Genomic DNA, 23687 nt, shown 5'->3' with positions numbered 1-23687 from the left:
CCAATGGCTCCAGTCCTCTGTGAATCCTAATAGTTCTAAAAGGAGGTAACAGCAGTAGTAACTGGCTTAGAGACTGAGGGAAGGGAGGGGAGGAGAGCACACTTGCACACAGTAAGAAATCTCATTTCCAGAAAATGTTAACTTACCAGTATGTACTGTAGCTACTGCAATCCATACATACTGTGTGCTGAGCTTTATCTTGCTTTTCTGATTTCTTATGGTTGGTTAAGGGTACTTGTGCATCTTCATAATGTTTTTTTGCATGGCCATTCACATACCTTACAAAAACCAAATGAAAATTTACTTTAAATATTGCTTTGGAAATTAAAGGAGTAGGAAATGATAAAATTAAATATTAATCAAATCAAAATAAGAAAGAAATCCTATAACAGCAGTCAGTCATGTAGTGATTTCTTATACTGAATATTTAAAATACTTTTTTTTTTTTGAGACGGAGTCTCGCTCTGTCGCCCAGGCCAGAGTGCAGTGGCGCAATCTTGGCTCACTGCAAGCTCCACCTCCTTGGTTCACACCATTCTCCTGCCTCAGCCTCCTGAGTAGCTGAGACTACAGGCGCCCACCACCACACCCAGCTAATTTTCTTTTTTGTATTTTTAATAGAGATGGGGTTTCATCGTCTTAGCCAGGATGGTCTTGATCTCCTGACCTCATGATCCACCCGCCTATGCTCCTTTTTTGCAACCAAATACTATAGTCAACTTTTAATTATATACAAGAGTAGGCCCAGGCAAGGAAAGGCATAATCTATGCAAATCGGTTTCAATACCATGGATATTATTTATAAACTCCTTTGCTGCTGCTTTCACTATAGCTTTTTTTTTTTTTCTCTCAGACCACTAACCCCCAACTTGGGATATTATCAAAGACAAGCTCTGTTAAGTAAACTACTCAGCCACTTCCCACAGGGCCATAGACTCTGCTCAAGTTGCTGCTTAACATAAAGTGTGAGAGTCAGAGAAACAGGACAATGTTCCATCTCTCACCAATATAGCTTCCAGTCTTTTATCTGAATGCCTGAATAATCAGCTCCTCTCATATGGAAACATGTTTGTTTAGAAATAATCCAAACAAAACAAAAATCACCTTAAGCTTACAAAAACTGCTATTTCTCTACATGGACAAAGTTAATCAAAAGTTGATTATGTTCATAAAAATTGTGTAACACATTCCAACTCAGATTTAATATTACAGCAGGCACAATGAAACTGAAATAAGGCTCCATATGCACATGGTGTACACCCAAATTCATCTACACCTTCATCTAGAGACTGCACAATTCTGTCACTGACCACCAACGTGAAGACCCTTAAGCAACATTTCCCAGTTCCTAGAAAGCTGCCAATGTGTGGAAGGCAAGGCCTACTTGAAAACTCAGTCAAAACAAATGTTAGTTAAATGGTACCAAAATAAACAGATGCAGAGAGTTAGATGACATTTGCATCATGAGGCACCTTAACTGCACCAGGAACAACACTTACCTTGGAGAAAGTAGGAGAGTTACGGGAACTGGGAAGGATCAACTTCAAACCTAGCCCCTCTACCCAGGAAAACTGGGCACATTCAAGGCACTATTAACCTCAACTCGGAATGTGATCATGTTCTTTCTCCATTTTTTCCCTGTACTTTACACTTTTGCATATACCTGAGTCCTCTGTTCATAAAACTGTACTAAAATGAATTTTAGAGTCAAATAATGATTAAGAGGATAAGCGCAAAAACTAGACTGCCTGGGTTCAAAATTAGGCTTTATCACATCCTGGCCATGAGAGCTTGGATGAATTATTTAACCTCTCTGTACTTGTTTTCTCATTTGTAAAATGGACGTAATAGTACTTTGTGTCTCATGGGTTGTTAGGTGATTACATAATCCATAGTTCATAACAAATGAATGTTAGCAATCATTTTATTAGCATTCTTCTTTCTATGCTTAACTACTACTCACTCAGAATCCAAACAACCAATTGCTTAGCAGGCGGGCACATTTAGCACATATTTCAAGATAACATGTAACTGTATAGGTCAAGAAACACTATTTAATAAAACGTAAGGCCGGGTGCAGTGGCTCACGCCTGTAATCTCAGCCCTTTGGGAGGCTAAGGCAGGCAGATCACTTGAGGTCAGGAGTTTGAAACTTGCCTGGCCAACATGGCGAAACCCCATCTCTACTAAAAATACAAAAATTAGCCATGGTTGGTGGCACATGTCTGTAATCCCACTACTTGGGAGGCTGAGGCATGAGAATCACTTGAACCCAGGAGGCAGAGGTTGCAGTGAGCCGAGCTCACCCCACTCCACTCCAGCCTGGGTGACAGAGTGAGACTCTGTCCCATAAATAAATAAATACATAAAAATAAAAGGTAAACTCTAAGATATCATATAGGTTCAATACTTAATCATCTTAATCACCTATTCTTATTGTATATATTTATAATACTAAACCATGAAAAACAACAGTAATTCATTGCTACAGTAATAATACTGAATAAGCACATTACCACTTGCACATTTTTGAGAACTCGTCATCTTTACGTAGTCCATATAGTTTGTTTAACCACAACGCTGTAGTTTCTAAATGTACTAGATGTTTAAATAGTTCTGGTGCATATCAGAGATAAACTAAGAAGTATTAATACTGATATTAAGATTAGCAATGTTTTGCCTAATACCTGAATACATTAGTCAAAGAGGTTAACAGTTTTGTATAAACTAGCTAACAGGAAATTAAATATTTCCCTCATCTAGTTTTGGATTTTAACTAGACATTTTGGTCTACAGCACAAGAGGAAAAATTTCACTACACATATGTCACAAATTTCTAATAACAATCACAAAAATTTGAAAAATAACTTCAATGGGATGGGGTCATGAAGACCAGCAGAATTTATAACCCATATATGCTACTGATAAACTATGTTTCCTAGTGGGAAGAATATTCACTTTATGATTTCCCTAAAGACAAGCAGTCTAAAATTACCAAAAAATCAATAAATTTAGCAATCAACAGCTGGGATTACATGATAAAAGAATATTAACCAATCAGCTATGTAAAATGGAGATCCAAATTCAGGCTATTCTGAATTTTCTGTTTAATCTACTTTATCACATTTCTCCAAAACTATGTCAAATTTCTAAATTTAAGCTTGTTTGCAATTGGCAACAGTCCACCTGCAGAGGCTAGAAATTTTTCCATTTATTTTTCCAAAACCTATTTTAGTTTGTTGTTTAAGAACATTAATCTCTAATTTTTGAGTTTGTCAGGTCTTTTGATTGGCACATGACCATCAAGATTTAGGTTGTAGAGCACTACGAGACTTCTGGAGAACAGAACTACATAAATTTTATTGCATTATAATTCTCACCTCTCAAAATCTAGGAGAGGAATCTGTCTCTTCAACTGCAGAATTTAAGTGCTTCTACTTTTCTTCTTTTTTTAAAAAAAGTTATCTGTACAAAGTATTTTCAGGTTCCCCAAATCCTAGAGATTTCAAAACCACAACAGCCACAATTAAGAAATGCAGTTAACATTTTCCAAAGGTACTCTTAAGTGCACATGGAAAAAATACTCAATTCCAGGACTCAAAATGCGAAAAATCAAAACTTCACTGAACAAAGAAAGATGCTGTCTTCATGCAATGAGGATTTAAAAATAACAATGGGGAAATATTCTGGATAAATACAATATAGATTTCAGCCTATGGGACTCAGTATGATTTCTCATTTCCTTACTGCTAAGGTATTAACTTCTAAATTAAATTCAAAGTAGATTTTCTAAGCTAGAAGAGCAGTGGAAATAAATGTGCGGCTACCAGGCAAAAAACCACAGACAATATTTACTTGAGTTTGTGCTAGAAGAGTTACTATTTAAATAATATTATTTTGAGGCCAAGAACTGGGAAGAAATGCTCAGGTTTAAACTGGGGTGGGGTGAGGTAGAAGATGTTGTTCATAGAAAGTAGTATTTTAATGGAACAATGAAACATTTGGTATATCTTAGGAATTAATAATGAACTCCACAATGAGATCATTTTCAAAAGGAATTCGTTTATCTGTAAATATTTTAAGGGTTTTTTTCTTTCGCAGAAGAATGATACCATACCTGGGATTTGATTCAAAAGTCAGTAGAGGTGGGGATGGGGTAGGTAATAGGTGAAAAAAGATTGCCACGTGTTGATAATTGCTGGGTGAATGCGACATGGGGTTCAATTATACCATCTCTATGTTTGTGTGTGCTTAAATTTTACCCTAATAAAAGGTTTAAACCATTAGGTAAATTTGTACTTCAAGAATTCCCTTAGCTCATCTTTCCACTCAAATATTACTAGCAGATTGTCAAACTAATTCTTTTGAGTATCAATATGAAGAGCTTTTCTCCCCTACATGTTTTCCCCAGTTGTATCACAGAACAAAGGGATTCAACTGGAGAAGGAAGCCCTACAGAGAATTATGCATTATGATTAACAACGGTACTAAATCCAAATCAATAAAACTCTGACATAAAGCTTAAACACAAATTTTAAAAAGCAAATAGGGCAGTGAAGTAATAAGTATGTCACCTACCTTCCACAGTGAACACTTGAACAAGTCAAACAGACCCAAGGGCTTTTGTTGGACCGGCACACTAATAAAAAGAAAAATACACAATATACCAATTGTATCATGTTATTTCCCAATTTCTCCCCCATTTTCCTGTGATTAAGTTATAAATTCCATGGCTATGTGGGAATGCTGAAGTTGCAAATCCGTGCTTTGTGAATGCATTTACACAAAATGGCTGCCTAATTAAGTTATACTGAAAAGAATTTAAATGCATGTCCACAACAGCAGCTCATTTTAATTGCTGACTCAACTCAAATAGCTTAACCACGTTAAACACATATACACTTGTCTCCTTTATTATTTATTCCCTTTCGCTACAGTCTCTGACAAGTTAACGACAGTCTATTTTCCTGTTAAAAAACATTTTTTTAAGTCTAGTCATTTAATCACATGTCTTTGCCATGTGGGTCATATACCACTACAAATGACAATTCTTTCAGTTTATTTACTAAGAGGCACAACATAAGGTTACAATTAGGAAATCTAAGCCTAGTTTTCCCAAAGTAATTCTTAGTTGCATAAAATATATGACAACTGCACATAATTCTTGCTGATGGTATAATCAAGACATTAATGATTTTAGCTGATGTATTATAGTGGTGGGGAAGGCAAGAAGGTATGGAAATGAAATACTGATTAAAATTTTGCTTGCTGTCTACTCATTCATTTTTTAATAAGTCCTATATAAGTAACAATGATATTTAAAAGGGAGGGATATCAAAATCACCTGGAAAGCTTTTTGAAAACGCCTATGTTCTACTCAAGGTTATCTACATTGGCGTGGGGAAGGAAGTACAAAGAACATGTATATTGTGCGCAAAGTAGCTTCCCAGGTGACTTCCTAATACAACCCCTTGGGAGCCACCAGTCAGCCTCCTAGAGGCATGGGAGGAGCACTGCGGCACAACCACACAAGATCATAGTAACCACCTAGCACGTTGTAGATGCTCAATAAATATTTGTGGAAGAGAAAGTTTAAATTTCTCAGTTTAGGATATCCATCTCTTCCAAGATCTGATCTCTACCTACATTTCTCTTGCCCAATCCCATATCACAACAGGACTTTCTCACTGTTAAAAAAAAAAAAAATTAACCAAAACTGGAAATAAGGTGAATGGAGAACTGTAAGCCCTTTCAACGTATACTGAAACACTGTTTAATAGCTCCTCCCAAAGATAGTTAATTATAGTACCACTGACCTGTTTACTTGACTAGGACCCAAATTCTATGAAATTACAGGTAATAGAGTTTTTAAATAATTTCTGTCCAGCAGACTCCAAAGGTTACAATTATACTACCCTGTAGGATATTAACCAGTTTTGTATCTAACCTAGCAATTTTATTTCAACGTTTTTTTCTTCACTGTCTATACACACTCAGTTCCCAAATACTCTTGGAGCCAGCTTTACCATCTTACTACTGGTTCCCTCATTAATGAGTTAAATAAATCTTTGACTATGTTCATCCCATATTTGTATGAGAGGAGGGGACAGGAGGTGAGAATAGGAGAGCATAGTGATTACTGCCTGAGGGACTCTACAGTTTGGCCAGCACAGAACTTTAGTTTTGAACATGAAAGCTTTGAGTGGTGAAATCCCCTCCTAGTTGCCAAAGGCCTTCCCTTTTCTTAGTGCATTCACATATTTACATTCACTATCAGGGCCATCCTTGAAGGCACTGAAGGCATTTTTTACTCAACTGGGTCTAATTTTGTTACATGTGCACGTAAACCACATGACAGAAAGGTGTGGAAGAATACCTACCAAACTGCTGAAACAACTCTGTTAGGCAGGTACTTGGGAAGACTTATTGTGAGGGAGACTGCTGGCTTTTTATTTGTACTCCCCTATGGTGTTTGCCTTACAGCAATGAGAATATGATGTTTTTACAGTTTGAAGAGAAAGCCCAATAAAATGTATCTTACAAAATAAAAAGTAAACTAGTACACAGCTTACTTGAACAGCTATTCATGGTTTGAGGTATGATTTGGAGTACTGAGATGTTATGAATATTAATATTTTCTTTCTCCAGTAAAGCTTTTTTGTCTTAGTAAATATTAAGAACTTTGGGGCCAGGTGCACTGGTACGTGCCTGTAGTCCCAACACTTTGGGAGGCCAAGGCAGGCAGACTGCTTGAGTCCAGGAGTTCGAGACCAGCTTTGGCAAAATGGTGAAACCCCATCTCTACAAAAAATACAAAAATTAGCCGGGTGTGGTGGCACGTGCCTACAGTCTCAGCCACGTGGGAGGATCAATTGAGCCCAGGAAGGTGAAGCTGCAGTGAGCCATGATTGCACTACTGCACTCTAGTTTGGGTGACAGAGCAAACTGTGCCTCAGAAAAAAAAAAAAAAAAAAAAAAGATGGATGTAAGGAATGAAGGAAGGAAGGAATGGAGGGAAGGCGGAAGGGAAGGAATGGAGGGAAGGCGGAAGGAAAGGAAGGGAGGGAGGCAGGGAGGGAGGGAAGGAAGGATGACTGTAACTCAAATCTGGGAGAAAAAAACTCTTATAGGTTAATATTATCCTGAAATAATTATGTTACAATAGTAAGTTTAGGCCCAAGGTAGTGTTTTTGTTTTGTTTTGAGAAAGGGTCTCACTCTGTTGCCCAGGCTGGAGTGTAGTGGCATGATCACAGCTCACTACAACCTCTGCCTCCCAGGCTCAATTGATCCTCCCACCTCAGCCTCCAGAGTAGCAGGGACTACAGGCATCTGCCACCATGCCTGGCTAATTTTCTGTTTTTCATTTTGGTAGAGACAGAGTCTCACTATATTGCCTAGACTGGTCTTGAATCCCTTAGCTCAAGCAATCCTCCCTGCCTCAGCCTCCCAAAGTGCCCAGATTATAGGTATGAGCCTCTGCACCTGGCCTAGGCCCAAGTTTTTACCTACCCAGGATATTTTTTTAATTATGGAGGATTTTTGTCCCTCCTTTGTACGAGGAAAAAGAAATCTAGAGCAGAATCCCTGTGACTTTGCTTTGGGTATGTTTCCTACCAAGTGTTCCTTTCTTCCTCACTTTAGGGTTGTAAACCTACACACAGTACACACAATTTGGTGATCTCCTTTTCCCCACTTAAGGCGCATGAACACATTTCTTCATGTTACTGCATTTAGAAGAGCGCATTATAAAGCTAGTCTTATAATATCAGCTATCTCACAAGGCTTTAATTTTTTTTTTAATTTCTCAATTCAGTAACACATTTTAAAAAACCAAAAAACTCTAAGACTGAGGGGGCCAACAGAATGGGAAGTAACTGTTTAACTGGTATAGAGTTTATTTTGGGGTTATGAAAATGTTTCGGAACTAGATAGAGATGGTAGTTGTAAAACAATTGTGGATGTACTAAACGCCACTGAATTCTTCACTTTAAGATGGTTAATTTTATGTTATGTGAATTGTGCATCAATTAGACAGACAGATACATAAGGATAAGGAGAGAAAGTAAAAGGGAATAAAGTATTGACTTCCAAAATCGTTGGAAACAAGTGACTGTGGACTGTGCCTTTTAATATATCTCAAAAAAAAAAAAAGAAAACAAAAAAACCACTTTACTACCTGCCAAGTGTGGTGGTGATTGCATCTGTAGTCCCAGCTACTTGGGAGGCTGAGGCAGAAGAATCACTTGAGCCTAGAGTTCGAGGCCAGCCTGGGCAACATACAGTACTCTCTGAGGGCATAATACAGTCACACCAGATAAACATTTGAAGGCTAGAAAGATACAGAGGATAGGGTATTATGAGGGATTCTGAAGCCAATAAATGGCATTGCTTTGGGGAATATTCACTGTTTATACATGCTTCATCCAAATTAAGAACCTTTAATGTACCCAGGACAAATATAAAATAGAATGAAAAACACTGGCTTTAAATTAAACTCTCAATTATTGTTAAGAAGAGAACAGGTAATTGTACAAATAAAAGAATACTACAGATAATCTTAAAACCATTTATTTTAATGACCTTTAGGGGGACTATCTTATTATAAAAGGTAGTTTCAATTTATAGATAGATGAGATTCAAAAGTTTACCTGCAGGATAAACACATTTCCCATGGAAACAGTATTAAAGGTTTCCAGGGTTGTCTGTAAAGCCCTAAATGAAACATAATATAGCTGAAATACTCATATACACACACATACTTATGCCCACACAATAAAACCACACAGTAATAAAAATATTTTTAGGCTCTGAATATAGTGTCTATTCAGCAAAACATAAAAATGTTAAACCAAAGTGTTTATTTTTTTAATCTTAAATGCTGGTACATGAGAGAAAGGGTGATAAGGACAGACACTTGTGAAGGCTCAAAAAGTTAAATCTGGGAATTTATAAGGGCTCTTTAATATATCCAATTACACTTCAAGGTGATGTCAGGGAAAAGGAAGCCATGCAATTTATTTCTCACACTTGGCCATAGCAGCGTGACTGGGAGTCTCATAAGTGAAACTCATCTTTTACTCAGATTGTAAAATTTCCTCAAACCAAGACACCCTGGCCTCCAGCAAATTTCTTCGGTTTACTTCGATTCTTCCAACCCTGACTGCAGTGTCTCACTTCTCAGTCCAGAGGCTGGCACTAACTAGGCTCCTTTCACTGCCTCCTCTTCAGCTACAGCTTCAGAATCTTCCTCTGTCCCTGTTCTCACCTCAGCCTGAAGCTCTTCAAGTTGGCAGGAGGGCCCCTTTGCATGGAGGAGATGAGGAAGCTCTATCCTCTCCTGAGCTAGAGGCATTCTCCAGAAGGTAGAAGCTATCACATATGCTGGGCCATGGAGAGGGCAGGAAGAGCCCCAGCCTCTAAAACATGGCTCAGACTCAAGTCTTCCTCCTAAAACCGCCTAAACATTTAACTCTCCTGAAAACCAGATGAGAACCGAAGGCACACAAAGGCATCTAAGTGACCTAGATGCCAAAAGTGGTTTAGTCCATGCTATACTTCCAAAAGGAAGGGCAGATGGCCCTTTATCAAGAGAGACCGGAGCAGAAACCAGGGAGTTCTGTGCCTATAGAGGCCTAATTAATCCATGCATCTTTTCAGGTTGTGTTCACAAGAAAAGGAGTTCTTAAAACAAAAGCACATCCACACTGAATATGTTATTTCTACATAGCCATTGATCTTCAATATCCTGTTAGTATGCATACAGAGAATCTCATAATAGAGGATATTTGATATTCGAGGCTTACCAACAAGTCTGGAATTCTAAATTTTTGGACAAAACATCATACATGACCGCTTATGACACAACTTCATCACTGTCTCTACACAGAACAGTTTAAGCACATGGCACTGACAGGTAAGCCATTTATAGTGCATCCATTATTCACCAGCTGTTTCAATTGGGAGAGAAGTCTCTTTCTTCTCAAGAATTCAGAAAGATGAGGATCAGATGACCGGGATTCTAGCTCTGGCTCTACCATTACTAGCTACAGAAGAGAGAACATCACTACCATTCTGGGTCTATTTCCTTAGTGTAAAATGAAGAGGAGGTGAGGATCACGTTCCCTCTAAATTATAAAATTATTCAAAGAACATGCTGGGCACAGTGGCTCACACCTGTAATCCCAGTACTTTGGGAGGCCAAGGTGGGAGGATTGCTTGAGCCCAGGAGTTCAAGACCAGCCTGGGCAACACAGGGAAACCCCATATCTACTAAAAATAAAAAAAGATTAGGCGGGCATGGTGGTGCACACCTGTGGTCCCTGCTGCTCTGGAGGCTGAGGCGGGAGAATCCCGTGAGCCCAGGAAGTCAAGGCTGCAGTGAGCCGAGATCACACCACTGCACTCCAGCCTGGGCGACAAAGCAAGACCCTGTCTCAAAGTAAAATAATTTAAAGAACATAAGGACTGGCAAAAGTTAGATGAAACAATCATATCATCCTCCCCCATAAATAAAATCCTTCCAACTCTAATTTCTGCCTAAGTCTCTTAAAAGGCTTAACAAAAAGATTAACTGCTAATGTAGTATAATTTTCTAAACCAATGGTTTTCAAGTTTTTTCTTGCCTCCCATCATCCCTGAGACACAAACACATTGCCCATCAGTAACAGCAACTCACTGCAACAAGGGCGTGGGAAGTACATGGAATCGCTGTTCAAGACATTACAGACAAACATGCTGCTACAACAGTGAAACTCAAAAACCACCCCCCTACACAATTTTTAAAGTGCAACACTCTAAAAATATTAGCAACCCATAAGGAAACATCTAGGATATGTTTTTTAAGCAAGTTCATTTTCATTTAGTTAACATTTATATAGTACATACTGTGTGCTATATACAGGCGCTAATTAATCTTCTACAATCCAATGAGGTACAGACCATTATTTGGTCTGTTTTACAGAAAAGGAAAGTGAGGCACAGAGAAGTAATGTAACTTGCTAAATTACTAAGTGATAGGGCTGGAAATTAAACTCACAGAGTGTTTCAAGGCACTGACTGCTGCAAAGCAGTCATCCAGGAAAGTAAAACTTTTGTTTTAAAAAGATAACATGCTATGTGTTTCTGAGTCTATGTATGTATTACATACCTGCATATAAATTTTTTAAAGACTGGAAGTAGCTGTTATCAGCTATGTAAAAGGAATGACATGGGGATAGGAGCCACTACACTGTTAAAAGTTTTTCAAACAGAATTATTTCTTTTATAATAAAAATTAAATTTAAAGTGTTTTAAATTTAAAGATACTGGTATTATAAAGTCCTAATAAAATGAACTTATTCTAAATTTTCAAGCATGAGTGGAAAGTTAAATCAAAATCCAAGATTACAGCTCTATGGATTTGTAAAATTATAATCAATGAAAATTTTGAAATTTTGCAGCAGTTATTAAAACACACACATACATCGTGAAAGTATCAATAGTAAAAGTGTTATTCCTCTTAAAACTGGAGGATAGGGCAGTAGCACCATAAAAATTCTATAAACATTCCAGTACATATAAGTAAAAATATATTCCAGATGGACCTAACTTACCTTCCAAATGAAACATTTTTAGATGCTTAAAAGCAAGACATAAAATCTTCTGTACACTATAAATCCTCTCTGAACTGCATGTTCACAAGCCTACTCTATGCTGAAATTTCAGAAGTCTCTTCTATCTATAACTTGAGTCCCTTGAAATTATTAGGGAGAGGAGTTAGTGAAGTCACAAAAAGAGAGGAAGAACTGAGCCATAATGTAATCCAGAAAAGAAGGAATCAAGCTACATGAAGCAACTGCCAAGGTGCCCAAGCAGCCCGAGTGCAGCCAAAATCAGTGTCTGATGTCTCCCCAGCCCCAACAATGCTGCTCATGCTGAGAGAGGATGGTTAGGTTCCCAGGGAACAGGGCAACAGGAGGTACTTAGGGCCAAAGGGGTGACCAATACAGAGCTTGGGAAGCCAACCAGAGGTCCTGATACTGGGGAGGAGACCAGGCATGAGCACCAAATCCAAAGTGGTCAGAAGTGGCCACCTGGGACTCAAGGCCAAGATCACAGAACCAAGACTTCAGGTCCAAGGCAGGAAAGATAAAATTACGAAGCAAAGTTTATCTTGGTTGCCTTTCCACTTTCCCATGAAAAATTTTTCCACTTTCCTCCTTCTGGAGGCTCTCTTTTGCCTCTATCCCTTTCTTATTCCTGACAACTAGTCTCTTCTGAATCATTATGTAAGTAGGCTTACATTTGCCGGTAAAGTCAGTTCAGCATTTCTTGTAACAACCCTCTCCTTTTTGCTTAATGGCCTTGTGGTAGATTAAAGATGGCCACAAATTCTTTGACATTCTTCCCATGGAGAGACAGGGTCTATGTCCTCATTCTCCGAATCTGGGCAGGCTCTGTGACTGCCCCGGCACACTGAATATGGCAGAAGTGATTCTATGTCAACCTGCAACTCCAGGCCTTATGAAATGCACATCTCCCTCTTGCTATTGCTTGAAATGCTTGCTCTTGGGAAAGCCAGCCGCCATGTAAGAAGTCTAATTACCCAGAGACCAACATGCTGAGAGAAGCCCAAACCATGTGCAGGGAGACTGGGGAGATTATGACACCACTGGGGGACAGAGAGACACCACGGAGCACAGAGGTACCAGACAGGTGAGTTAAGAAGACTCCAGAACATCCTCCTCCAAAGTGTCTTCTTAACACACATGTCTGGTAACTCTGTGAGCCCACGTTCTCCACCTGATGCAATCCCAGCCAAGTTCTTCCTGAATTCTTGGCCCACAAAATTATAAGCAAAATGAAATGGTTGCTTTAGGCTTCTAGGATGTATGGCTGTTTGTTATGCAGCAACAGATAACCAGACCACCACTTACAGAGGGAGCAGTATCAGTGATGCAGCATCATCCACACCCACCAAACAACTCACTGGAATGACTGACCTGTTGTTTAGGAAAAGTGAGGATGGAAAAGAAACTTCAAAAGGTTTTACCCAGTAGGATTCAAAGCTATCCAACGACCACACTACTCCCTCTACAACAGAAGTAGTGAGAGTAAAGACTTGATATTTATCTTCAACTAAGCTGCTACTGTCCTTTGGACTAAATCTTTGTGTATCACATCAATATTTTAATAACTCAAATCTAGATGTGCCACCTCTATCTCAGGACAACCTAATTCTTGAGCACAAACATCATTCCTAACAATAACACAGTAACAAGTAATTTTAAAACCTTCAAATTTTCAAAAACACTATTTCCATAGAAATCCCAAATTCTAGGTAAAGATCCTTAAGAAAGTGCCACAAACAGTGGCAGAAATTCCTTTTGTCTTCATTAAAAGGCACAAAGCCTTATCCTTCCTTCCTTTTGCTTCTTTGGATTATGTTACTTAATAAGCATTCTAGGAAACCCCAGGCTTTACTGAAGGTTGAACTTGGAAAAATGCTTCTAAATAATTATAAGAGTTGAGAACACTACTCATTCTGCTTCTATTTCTCTTTACCCCAAGAGTTCTGACATATTCCTCAGCCAGCATGACTTGATCCCCATCATGCCCAGCAATGCCTGATCCCAGGCCTTTGTAAGCTGGAACTACTCACAATTTTCTCACAAAATTCCTAGCAAATTGTTCCACAACTGACCTAAAAAGGAAGGGGCACAGTGACCAGGAAACTGCTCCACATTGTTTTGGCTGAACTAGCCAAATTCCTTTATCACCTGCCCTTGAACCCTTCAAGAAGAATTCCTTCCCTCTTTTATACAAAAATGTACCAAACAGAATGAGTTGCCTTTGTAGGAATTTGTTCCACTGCAGACTCAAAACAAATATGATACAGGTCATGTGACATAACCAACCAAGCACAGGCTTCAGAACCAACTGTCTTAAAGTTGTAGCTCTACTATTTTATTCTACGACCTTACGCTAAGTTCGTTCCAGAGCCCGCCTCCTCTCTGTGAAACGGGTCAAATCCCACCTTCTACCTCACATGGTTATGGTAAGGATATCATGAGACAAACTACATAAAGTGCACATAGCACAGGGCCTAATCAACGGAAAGCACTCAGTGAATGTCAGTTCCATTCCCTCAAAATCCTCCTATACCAGAATTAAATTAAATTATATTCAAAACACCAAATACTCAATTTTAATAAGCTTATTTCAAAATTGATGTAACTGTTATAACCACCTTAAATGTCAGAATCATTAAATTTTACGTATCTAATGTAAAATACTTCAGGAAAAATGCATTTTAGAAGCACATTTTAAGAGATAAGGTTTAGATAACAGAATGCCACTCAGATAGAACATTTAAGTACAGAAGCAACTCAACTGTCAAAACTTTATTAGAATACATCAAACTCAGAAGTATTCAGAAAAGACATTAAATCCTGGTTCACTAATCTCATCAACCAAAATATACCCTGGGTATCTACTTCATTTAGTGCACTGCCAGTACATTATCAATATAGCAATGAATAAAATGTCAAAATTCAAACGAACAAAGATGCTAAGTTCTTTAATGTGAACTGTTCTATATTCCAATATCCAATAAAATGGGGTTACAAGCCAAGTCACTTAGAAATACATTTTAATTTCTAACTTTTGTTTTAGCAAAGAAGTGAGTAAGAATTTCAAATCACACCAGATTTCAGATATGGTTATCAGCTTATCTTTATGGACAAGTAGGTTTTAACCTCTACCCTAAATAATTCAATTCCTCTTCACTCTATTACCTGGTTCTCTTTAAGGAGCAATATCCTTGGTTTAGCAACACCCTTAGAGGCTAATTTTGAGACTGTGCTTTAGCCTACCTTCCCAATCTTTCCCATGTCAGGGCACGCACAGAAAATATCTGTATGACACATGCACATTAACTGAAGAGGCTTCTCACAGCCAGAAACGATTTGTCTGGGAGCACAGCCACCTCGAGGATAAGGGGATAATTTATTTCAACACATATGTAATCCATTTGTGGCCCCTCTGATGGGAAGCTATGCTAGCCAACCTTTTACGTGGTTATCTAGCAATGCAGGAGAATGTCTCCCTTCTACTCCAATGTTCACTAGCTGGAACGAAAGACTAGAAGTCATTAATCACCTGAGAGGACTGGGCACAGTGGCTCATGCCTGTAATCCCAACACTTTGGGAGGCCAAGGCAGGAGGATCGCTTGAGACCAGGAGTTCCAGATCAGCCTGGGCAATATAGTGAGACCTCGCCTCTACAACAGGAAAAGAACTTGAGTGTGGAAGGTAAGGGCTGCTGTGAGCTAAGATAGCGCCACTGCACTCCAGCCTGGGCAACAAAGCAAGACCCTGTCTCAAATAAACAAATCACTGGAGGAGACCAGCAGCAGCATCTGGGAATCCAAGATGCCATTCCTCTGATGATCTACAGTTCATAACCATCAATCCTCTGAGGCCTATCAGAGAAATAAGATGCTGAAATCCTTATTTCTATCCCATGTATAATTGTCTTGTCCTACTGCCATTCTATAACTCCAGGGAGTGGCCAGTCAACAGTTCAACATGAAGGAACCTCTTGTGAATTAAATTAAATGTAAGGGAGAAGTATCCGAAACAGCTGGTCTGAGCCGAGCTGGCAGAAGAGCACTGATGAGTGTGTACAAGGAACAGTTAACTGCTTAAAATGAACCCTGACCCAGGGCCTATGATCGGCTACTACTTGACTAAAAATGTCCCCAAGGCTACTTCCAACTCTCTAATTTCAAGGTTTCCCAACAGAAAAATAATTACGATAGGTAAGTATTTCACTTCAACAGCCTTGGATACATTTGTAAGACCACAGTGGAAGGGAAGTGTGGAGTAGGCAGACAAATAGCTTGAAGTATTATCTTACATATTACTGCTCACACAATTAAAAAGTTAATTTTTTTGTGTGTTCTTCCCTGAAGATACCTGATAATACAAAAATATCTTTGTACAAGGGTATTAACTGCTGCATTATTTGTAACTACAAATATTGGAAACAACCTAAATGCCCACACATAGGAGAGGAATTCACTGTAGCATATCCACAGATGGAGTACTAGAAGCTGTTTTAAAAAAGAGAATAAGGAAAATTCCTACAAACATGGAATGACATCCAGGATATACAGCCAAATGAAAAAAAAAAAAAAGTCCAAAAGAATGTATCTAGTTTGCTATCTTTTGTGGGGGAAAAAAAGAAAATACCCACCTGCTTTTCTTTACAAAAAGAAACACAGGAAAGATCAATCAGAAATTAATGAAATTGGTTGTCTACAGGGGGTGGGTAGGAATGAGTGGCCGGCATTAGGTAGTGACATTGCTTAGCACAGCTTTTTGTATAGTTCTAACTTTTGGAACCATGATAATGTTTTATATACTCAAAAAGCAAAATAAAATCAGTAAGGATGAGATTTTAAAAATCTTAAAATGGGGCCAGGCACGGTGGCTCATGCCTGTAATCCTAGCACTTTGGGAGGCCAAGGTGAGCAGATCACTTGAGGTCAGGAGTTTGAGACCAGCCTGCCAACATGGTGAAACCCCGTCTCTACTAAAAATACAAAAATTAGCCGGACATGGTGGCCCACGCCTGTAATCCCAGCCACTTGGGAGGCTGAGGCAGGAGAATCGATTGAACCTGGGAGGCGGAGGCTGCAGTGAGCCGAGACTGCATCATTGCACTCCCGCCTGGGGACAAGAGCAAAACTCCATCTCAAAAAAAAAAAAAAAAAAATCTAAAACGGAAATCAAACACAAACAAATGAAAAAACTTTATGTAAAATAAGTGTATTAAAAGGGAGACTAAAACTAAACCAAATAGCTTTTTAACATAGTACTTTTTATGTTTTCAGTATACAGACAAAAAGAACTGTAAACAAATTTGAACTCGAGTTATAAGGGGTTTTCTTTACAATGGTATGGGTTAGCAATTCTGGAACTATTTTCTCTGATTATAGAATTGTGCAAATGAGTACATACTCGTTGTAGATAATGGGAACCAGGTTCTTACTGTTGAAGAAAGGTGTTACAAATATGGAAAGGGGCAAGACTAGGCTTGTGCTGTTGAATGAAATTGTAGGTATCAATATAAAATCATGGTGATAAACACACAAATACACACAGACATAAACAGATGTAGACATGTTTATTTATTTATATTTCTTAGCTCTACTGTGCTGAGAGATCTTAGTTTATAAACATTATTCCCAGCCAAAAAGAATGAGGGCTACTTGGAGAAATGGCTAATACCAAGGCTGCAACAGGCTAAGTACAAGATGAGCCTGGAACATCTTGTGCCAGAAAGTAAGAAAGGGCTCAAAGAATGACAGTGCGTGCCCAAATCACAGCTTAAGGGTGCTCCCACCAGCTAAATATAAGCTAATTTGAGACTCAAAATAAATAATGATGAATACCTTAGAATAAAAAAAACAACAACAATGAGTCCTTATTAAGTAAGCAAGTTAATAGTAAGCAGGGGAGAAAGTTTTTTCTTATAGCAGAATGCTAACTAACATGTAGAAGAATTACGAGTCAGAAAATCATCACCTTGCAATCATCCTACTAATAACTGATTCAGGCAAGAATCATCAATGGATGTGAAACTATTGGGTAAAACTTTGGTAAGAAACAAGGTATACACATAATCTAAAAACATTTCCCACAAATTACTTCTTAATAACAAAGGAGAAAATAGTAACTTTATAGCTGATTAACCTACCAAATATTACCTTAATAAAGTAATCAAAGTTAGTATCACCAAAAACAAGACAGACCAACTCTTGATATGATGCCTGAGAAGACACAACATTACTTCTGTGGTATTCCTACCAAAAATGCATTACCTGAATCTAATCATGAAGAAACCGCTGAAAACTCAAACTGAAGAACATTTTATAAAATAACTGAAATGAACTCTTCAAAAATAACAAGACATTATGATGTTAGAATAGGAAAAAAAAAAAAAAGCCAAAAGCCAAGACATGAAAAACAAAGGCTGAGGAACTACTGGAGACAAAAGAAAACTAAAGAGCTATGACAACTAAATATAACATATGATCCTGGATTAGATCCAGGGTGGCTGGGGAGGTAAACAGAAAGGAGTAATAGCTATGAAGGCCATTGTTGGGACAATTGAGGAAATCTGAACATGGAATGTGCATTAGGTAACAGCATTCTATCAGTATCAAATGTCCTGATTTGACCAATATTCTCTGCTGATTGAAAAGAAAGACCTGGCCAGGCGCGGTGGCTCACACTTGTAATCCCAGCACTTTGGGAGGCTGAGGTGGGCAGATCACGAGGTCAAGAGATCGAGACCATCCTGGTTAACACGGTGAAACCCCATATCTACTAAAAATACAAAAAATTAGCCGGACGTGGTGGTGAGCACCAGTAGTCCCAGCTACTTAGGAGGCTGAGGCAGGAGAATGGCGTGAACCTGGGAGGCGGAGCTTGCAGTGAGCCGAGATCACGCCACTGCACTCCAGCCTGGGCAACAGAGCAAGACTCCGTCTCAAAAAAAAAAAAAAAAAGACCTGTTCTTGGGGAAAAACAAAACTATGGATAAAGGAGTGTTATATCTGTAAATTAATAAGGGGAAATATATAAACAGAGAGTACATATATACATGATAAAACAAATGAGGCAAAATGTGAACAACTGGCAAATCTAAGTATATGGAAGTTCTTTGTATGCACTATTCTTAGCAGTGTTTCTCTGAGTATAAAATTATATCAAAATCAAAAGTCTTTTTAAATTCTGAGATTAAAAATCTGTGTCCTTTACTTCCAATTAAGAACATACTTTTTAAAAACTAAAACACAAGGGAGAAGGTTAAATTACCAGTGTACAGAGCCAAAAATCCTATAAACCTGGCACTAACTTCCCTTCATTAATGAATGATGAGCTAGTCCAATAAAAGTATTACAATGCATTAACTGCAGTAGTCCCAATGACCTTACAACTTTCTTTCACAGACATATACCTATCCAAAGTCTGGCTTGTGATCTGACTTTCCAAGCAAGGTCGAAACCCCTGGCTTGCCTATTTGCTCTGCTGACTCTGATAACAGCAACAATATTTTGTTCTATTTATCAGAGAAGGTAAATCTGAATATAAATTTTTATTCAAATAGATTAATGTAAAATTTCAGTTCAGTGATTTAACTCTGAGTAACTAATAAGATCCATTTCTGACAGGGCAAAACATTTTGCCCTAAAAACTGGATTACAAATGACATACATTTAAAAATGGACACCAAACTAAACGTGGCAAATTCTCACTTAGCTCCTCTCCCACCTAAGACCCACTTAAATGACAATAAAGGAAAAAACAGATACAAACCCACAAAGATAAAGAGAATAGTGTGAGGTAACCAAAGCAGACAAAAGATTTCAACAGGTTTTTGGAAGTGAGAAAGAAGTTAGGGGAGCAATAACAATCTTAGTAGTGCAGAGGAAGCTATGGCCTGAGTGTCAGCCAGGAAGAGTGCACATGGGAGGAGCTCTAGGTACAGGGACACAGCAGACAGCAGGTAAGGATAGGACTGAACACAAGGAGACTAGGGGCTCTAAGGACAACCGAGTCATGGAACTTCTGCAATCTGATCTCAGAACATCAGTGGCCAGGTACCCACCTCCCAGAGGGAAAACTGAAAAACTCAATGGTACCAGAAAAAATTCTCAGCACAGATACGAGTGTCTTCCTCCAGTGAAGAAGGTGACTTGCTCCCTACCTCACAGTGAAGCCCACTGTGGACAAGCCCCACCCAGTTACAAAGCTTTTTACATGAAAAAGTTCACTATTCTATGAAAAGACAAAGACAAAACAGATCTTTATAGAAAACCTCCAATCTGAAAGAACCATTTTAAAAAGAAAAAGAGGAATCCAGGAGAAATAGAAACCATACAGGGAGCACAGCAAAACTTCAAAACCAACACACTCTGAACTGCTGGAGTGGTAAGAGAAGATACTGCAAAACAATAGCAAGAGGATATGTGAAAAAGGAATGATGGGAAACGAGAAAGAGCTCTTAAAAATTTTAAATACAATGATCAAAATTCAACAGAAGGGATGGAAGAAAAAATATCAAGGAAATTGGGGGGAGGGGGTTGGGACAGCATTAGGAGATATACCTAATGTTAAGTGACGAGTTAATGGGTGCAGCACACCAACATGGCACGTGTATACATATATAATTTACCTGCAAGTTGTGCACATGTACCCTAAAACTTAAAGTATAATAAAAAAAATCAAGGAAATATATCAGAAACTAGAACCAAAAGGCAAAGAAATAAGAAAATCAGAGACTACACTCAGGACACCCAACATCCAACTAACAAGAGTTCCAGAAAGAAAAAAAGAATAAATTGGGGGATATAAATATGGGGGGAGGAGCACACTATCAAATTTATAGTACAAAAAAAAGTCTTTTAACTCAAGGATGTGAACCTGTACATAAAAAAATCCCTCCACTTCCTATTAAAAATAAAAGAAAAACCACCCATGCCCAGACATATTTTGAAATTTCAGAATACAGAGGCTGAAAAGAATACCCTAAAGAATTATAGGAAAAAGAATAAAAGGACATATATGAAGGAGGAAATCAGGAAGGCATCAGGTTTCTCAACAGCAACACTGGGAGCCTAGAAACAAACCAACAATGCCTTTAAAACTCTAAAGGAAAATTATTTTCTTACTAATATTCTCTATTCAGCCAAGCAATCAAGTATAAAGGTAAAATAAAAACGTCAGACTTCCAAGGGGTCAAAAATTTACCTCCCTTAATGTGCCATGGAATTAGAGAAAAAAATTTTTTACCTCCTGTGAGAAAGGAGCTTGATGTACTCCAGCAAAACAATGAAATAAACCAAGAAAAAGAAGACATGGGATCCAAGAAATAAGTGATCTAATATTATAAGAGAACAACAGAGGGAATCACAGGATAAAAACTGTCCAACCTGGAGAACAACTATTTCAAATGACAGCAGAGGTCAGAGGGCTCTGGAAAGGATTTTAGAAAAGAGTTACTGCTTGGAGATTATCTAATCCGTTGAATGGGTTAGAAAATAATATTCATAGACCTTTGACAGGTTTAAAGGAACATTTAAGAGAAAATGTGTCTAAGGTAAACTAAGCAATTTTTAAAAGAGGCAATTATTAACTCAAGAAAAAATAAAATGTTGGACAAGAAAGAAAAATTAATCACTATAGTAACCAAAATATGTAATCTAATTATATTGGGAAATGAAGAGACTGAAGGACAAGTGGTGCAAACACTGAAGTCTTCATTTACCACAGCAAGATATCAAGGAATAATACCTAAAAATGACAAATTAAGAAATAACAGAGCATTGGTTAGAATTATGCAGGTAAATATGAGACAGAACGCTAAATAGAGCCTACAGAGATTGTCTGTGGACAGCAGGACTGAGAGTGGAGGCGAGGAAGACTAAAATTCTATTTTAAGCCCTTTGATACTATTACCTGTCTCTGTATATTTCAGAAATGTATATCACTGTTCTGAAAACATGAATTAACCTTCACATGGTAAATTGATGTAACACTCATAACAATTCATGAAATTGCTCAATTTTTATCTTTTTTATAAAAAAGTCTAAAATATATTACACAGCATAAAAATTAGAATAGCAGTTTATCATTTGGGGTCAGGCACCTACTGAATTCCTTATTCCCACTGCAGAGTTAATGATATGTGTCCTCCACTAGCAAATGTAATTTCAAAGCTGGCCAAAATTTGTCATCTATATGTTAAGAGATCCAGATACCTACAGAGCCAAAGAAGAGTGGGGCATCTGGTCCTGCTGACTTCCCACACAGAGGCAAATTCTGGTCCACGGGGCTGTCCCCAACCCCCAACTGGCTGTAGCATTTTACTCTATTTTTAAATGGATTCCTTATGCTTTCACCGTGAAATGGAAACAACAAATAGAAACAATGCGTGTGAAACAACATATTTTCAAAAACTGTAATGCACTAAACAAATTTGTTATGGTTCCTTCTACCACAAATTCAGACTTATTCAGACCTATTTTGGTGAAAACACCTAATGAAGCTATTATGCCACTCTTGATCTTCATTTTAAATACTGGAACTGGGCTCCTCCTACCCCTAAATGAGGGGAAAGGATAATGGGAGGAAGGATAAAAACCACTAAAGCCAAAGCAGATTACTAAATCAGAGTCAAAATGGGCCATTTTTGCCTTTGGAAGACCAGACACAAATAGCTACAAAAAATTATTAGGAGCTCAAATTGTTTCAAAAATAACTTTCCCTATGAAGCTGATCATATAGAAAATAAAAACAAAAGCCATGAACTACTTAAAAATTCTGACATCTAATATCTTCATTTATTGAATACAGCAAGATCTGATGCAATTCCATGCTGTTGCCAACAACCTGAGTAAGCAAGTCTATGGTTAAACAGCAGTGGCACTTCAAAAGACATGAATCAGGTCATAAATGTAAACACCACTCAACTATTATTTCAAAATAATAGTTGCAAGTGTATGCAATATAAGAAAAGACTCGTATATATTTAAGGAAGCACCCCCTCTCACAAGTAAATAAAATAATTAAGAGGTTTAGGGACCTCTTAACATCAAAGATTTTCCTTGGAGAACAATAGGCTTAATACCTGCATTGTACAATTCTCTTCCTCATTCTCTGTGGTTATGTAATAAAGGTTAACACTAAAGTACAAAGTGGAGGAGGAAAAGGTACCGCACTTGTACTTACTGGGAAACTCTTTATTCTTTTAAAATCAACGGGACTTATTTTGAAGAAATAGAAAAAAGAAATACAAACTTGGCAAATACGTATACTCTGCCCGAGGGACAGATAATCAATATTTCAGAAAATAGGTACCTGCAAACTCCAAAACCATTAACTATTTCAGTTTTTCTAAATAGCTGTTCTAATTATTTAACCAAAACCAGGAGTCAGAATTTTTTTTTTTACAATCAATAGACAGAATTTTCAAACATGACCCACATTTTCCCAAAAATCTGTATTATATATTCAAAGAAAAAAACTAGAAATACATGTATTTTTTAAATGAGGCTCTAAAAAAACTGCATATAAACAAAATATTCAAAGCAAATAAAATGAAACTAATGCATTTAAGCTCTCAGAATTAAATTCTCATGGCACGAATGTTGAGGTCTGGCAGCTACTTCATACACTTAAGGTGAAGTCTGATCCTTCAGTTTTTATAAAGCAATTTCTCCAATGCTAAAGCATCTCACTATTAATATCCAAAGTAATTCACATGGAAATAAGAGTTAATCTTAATGAAACCAAAGAACATTTTACTGTGTGCAACTAAAATTAAAATTTGCTCAATCAGCAATTTGTACAATTGTTGCTCCCACAGTCTCTATCTTATACAGTTATTTTTTAAATGCCTAATATCATAGTAGAACATTTTTCTAACATGTCATCCATCAATTATCTAAGAGAAACATTCCAAGTCAGAAATTTGTTTTCTAGAAATTTCAACTTGATATTCAAAAACTTTAATCAAAATATTCCTCCAGCATTGTGCAACAAATGTTCAAAACAAAGTAATGAACAATTTAAATCTTTTAAAAAAGAAAACCCACCCAGCCTGGTGGCTCACATCTGTAATCCCAGCACTTT

General features: G+C 37.7%; 1 protein-coding gene across 14 annotated transcripts in view; it reads right to left on the bottom strand.

Annotated features, from left to right (window-relative positions):
• The window catches only part of USP3 (ubiquitin specific peptidase 3), a 92692-nt gene that overhangs the window by 58290 nt on the left and 10715 nt on the right, over nucleotides 1-23687 (bottom strand). For 4 of the 14 annotated variants that reach the window (XM_054450096.2, XM_054450098.2, XM_063652265.1 and 1 more), the window contains 3 exons: nucleotides 8179-8331; nucleotides 4579-4639; nucleotides 147-278 (listed from right to left, as the gene is read on the bottom strand). In XM_054450096.2, coding sequence (XP_054306071.1) covers nucleotides 147-278; nucleotides 4579-4639; nucleotides 8179-8203 — 218 coding nt within the window. In that variant the 5' untranslated portion in view covers nucleotides 8204-8331. Of the gene's footprint in view, nucleotides 1-146; nucleotides 279-3380; nucleotides 3497-4578; nucleotides 4640-8178; nucleotides 8332-8650; nucleotides 10827-23687 lie in introns of those variants that run through there. The other 10 variants (XM_063652266.1, XM_063652262.1, XM_063652264.1 and 7 more) reach the window with 7 other exon arrangements.

The sequence above is a fragment of the Pongo pygmaeus genome, chromosome 16, assembly GCF_028885625.2.
Source record: "Pongo pygmaeus isolate AG05252 chromosome 16, NHGRI_mPonPyg2-v2.0_pri, whole genome shotgun sequence".
Lineage (NCBI taxonomy): Eukaryota > Metazoa > Chordata > Mammalia > Primates > Hominidae > Pongo > Pongo pygmaeus.
This window is presented reverse-complemented; position numbering and strand designations above follow the sequence as displayed.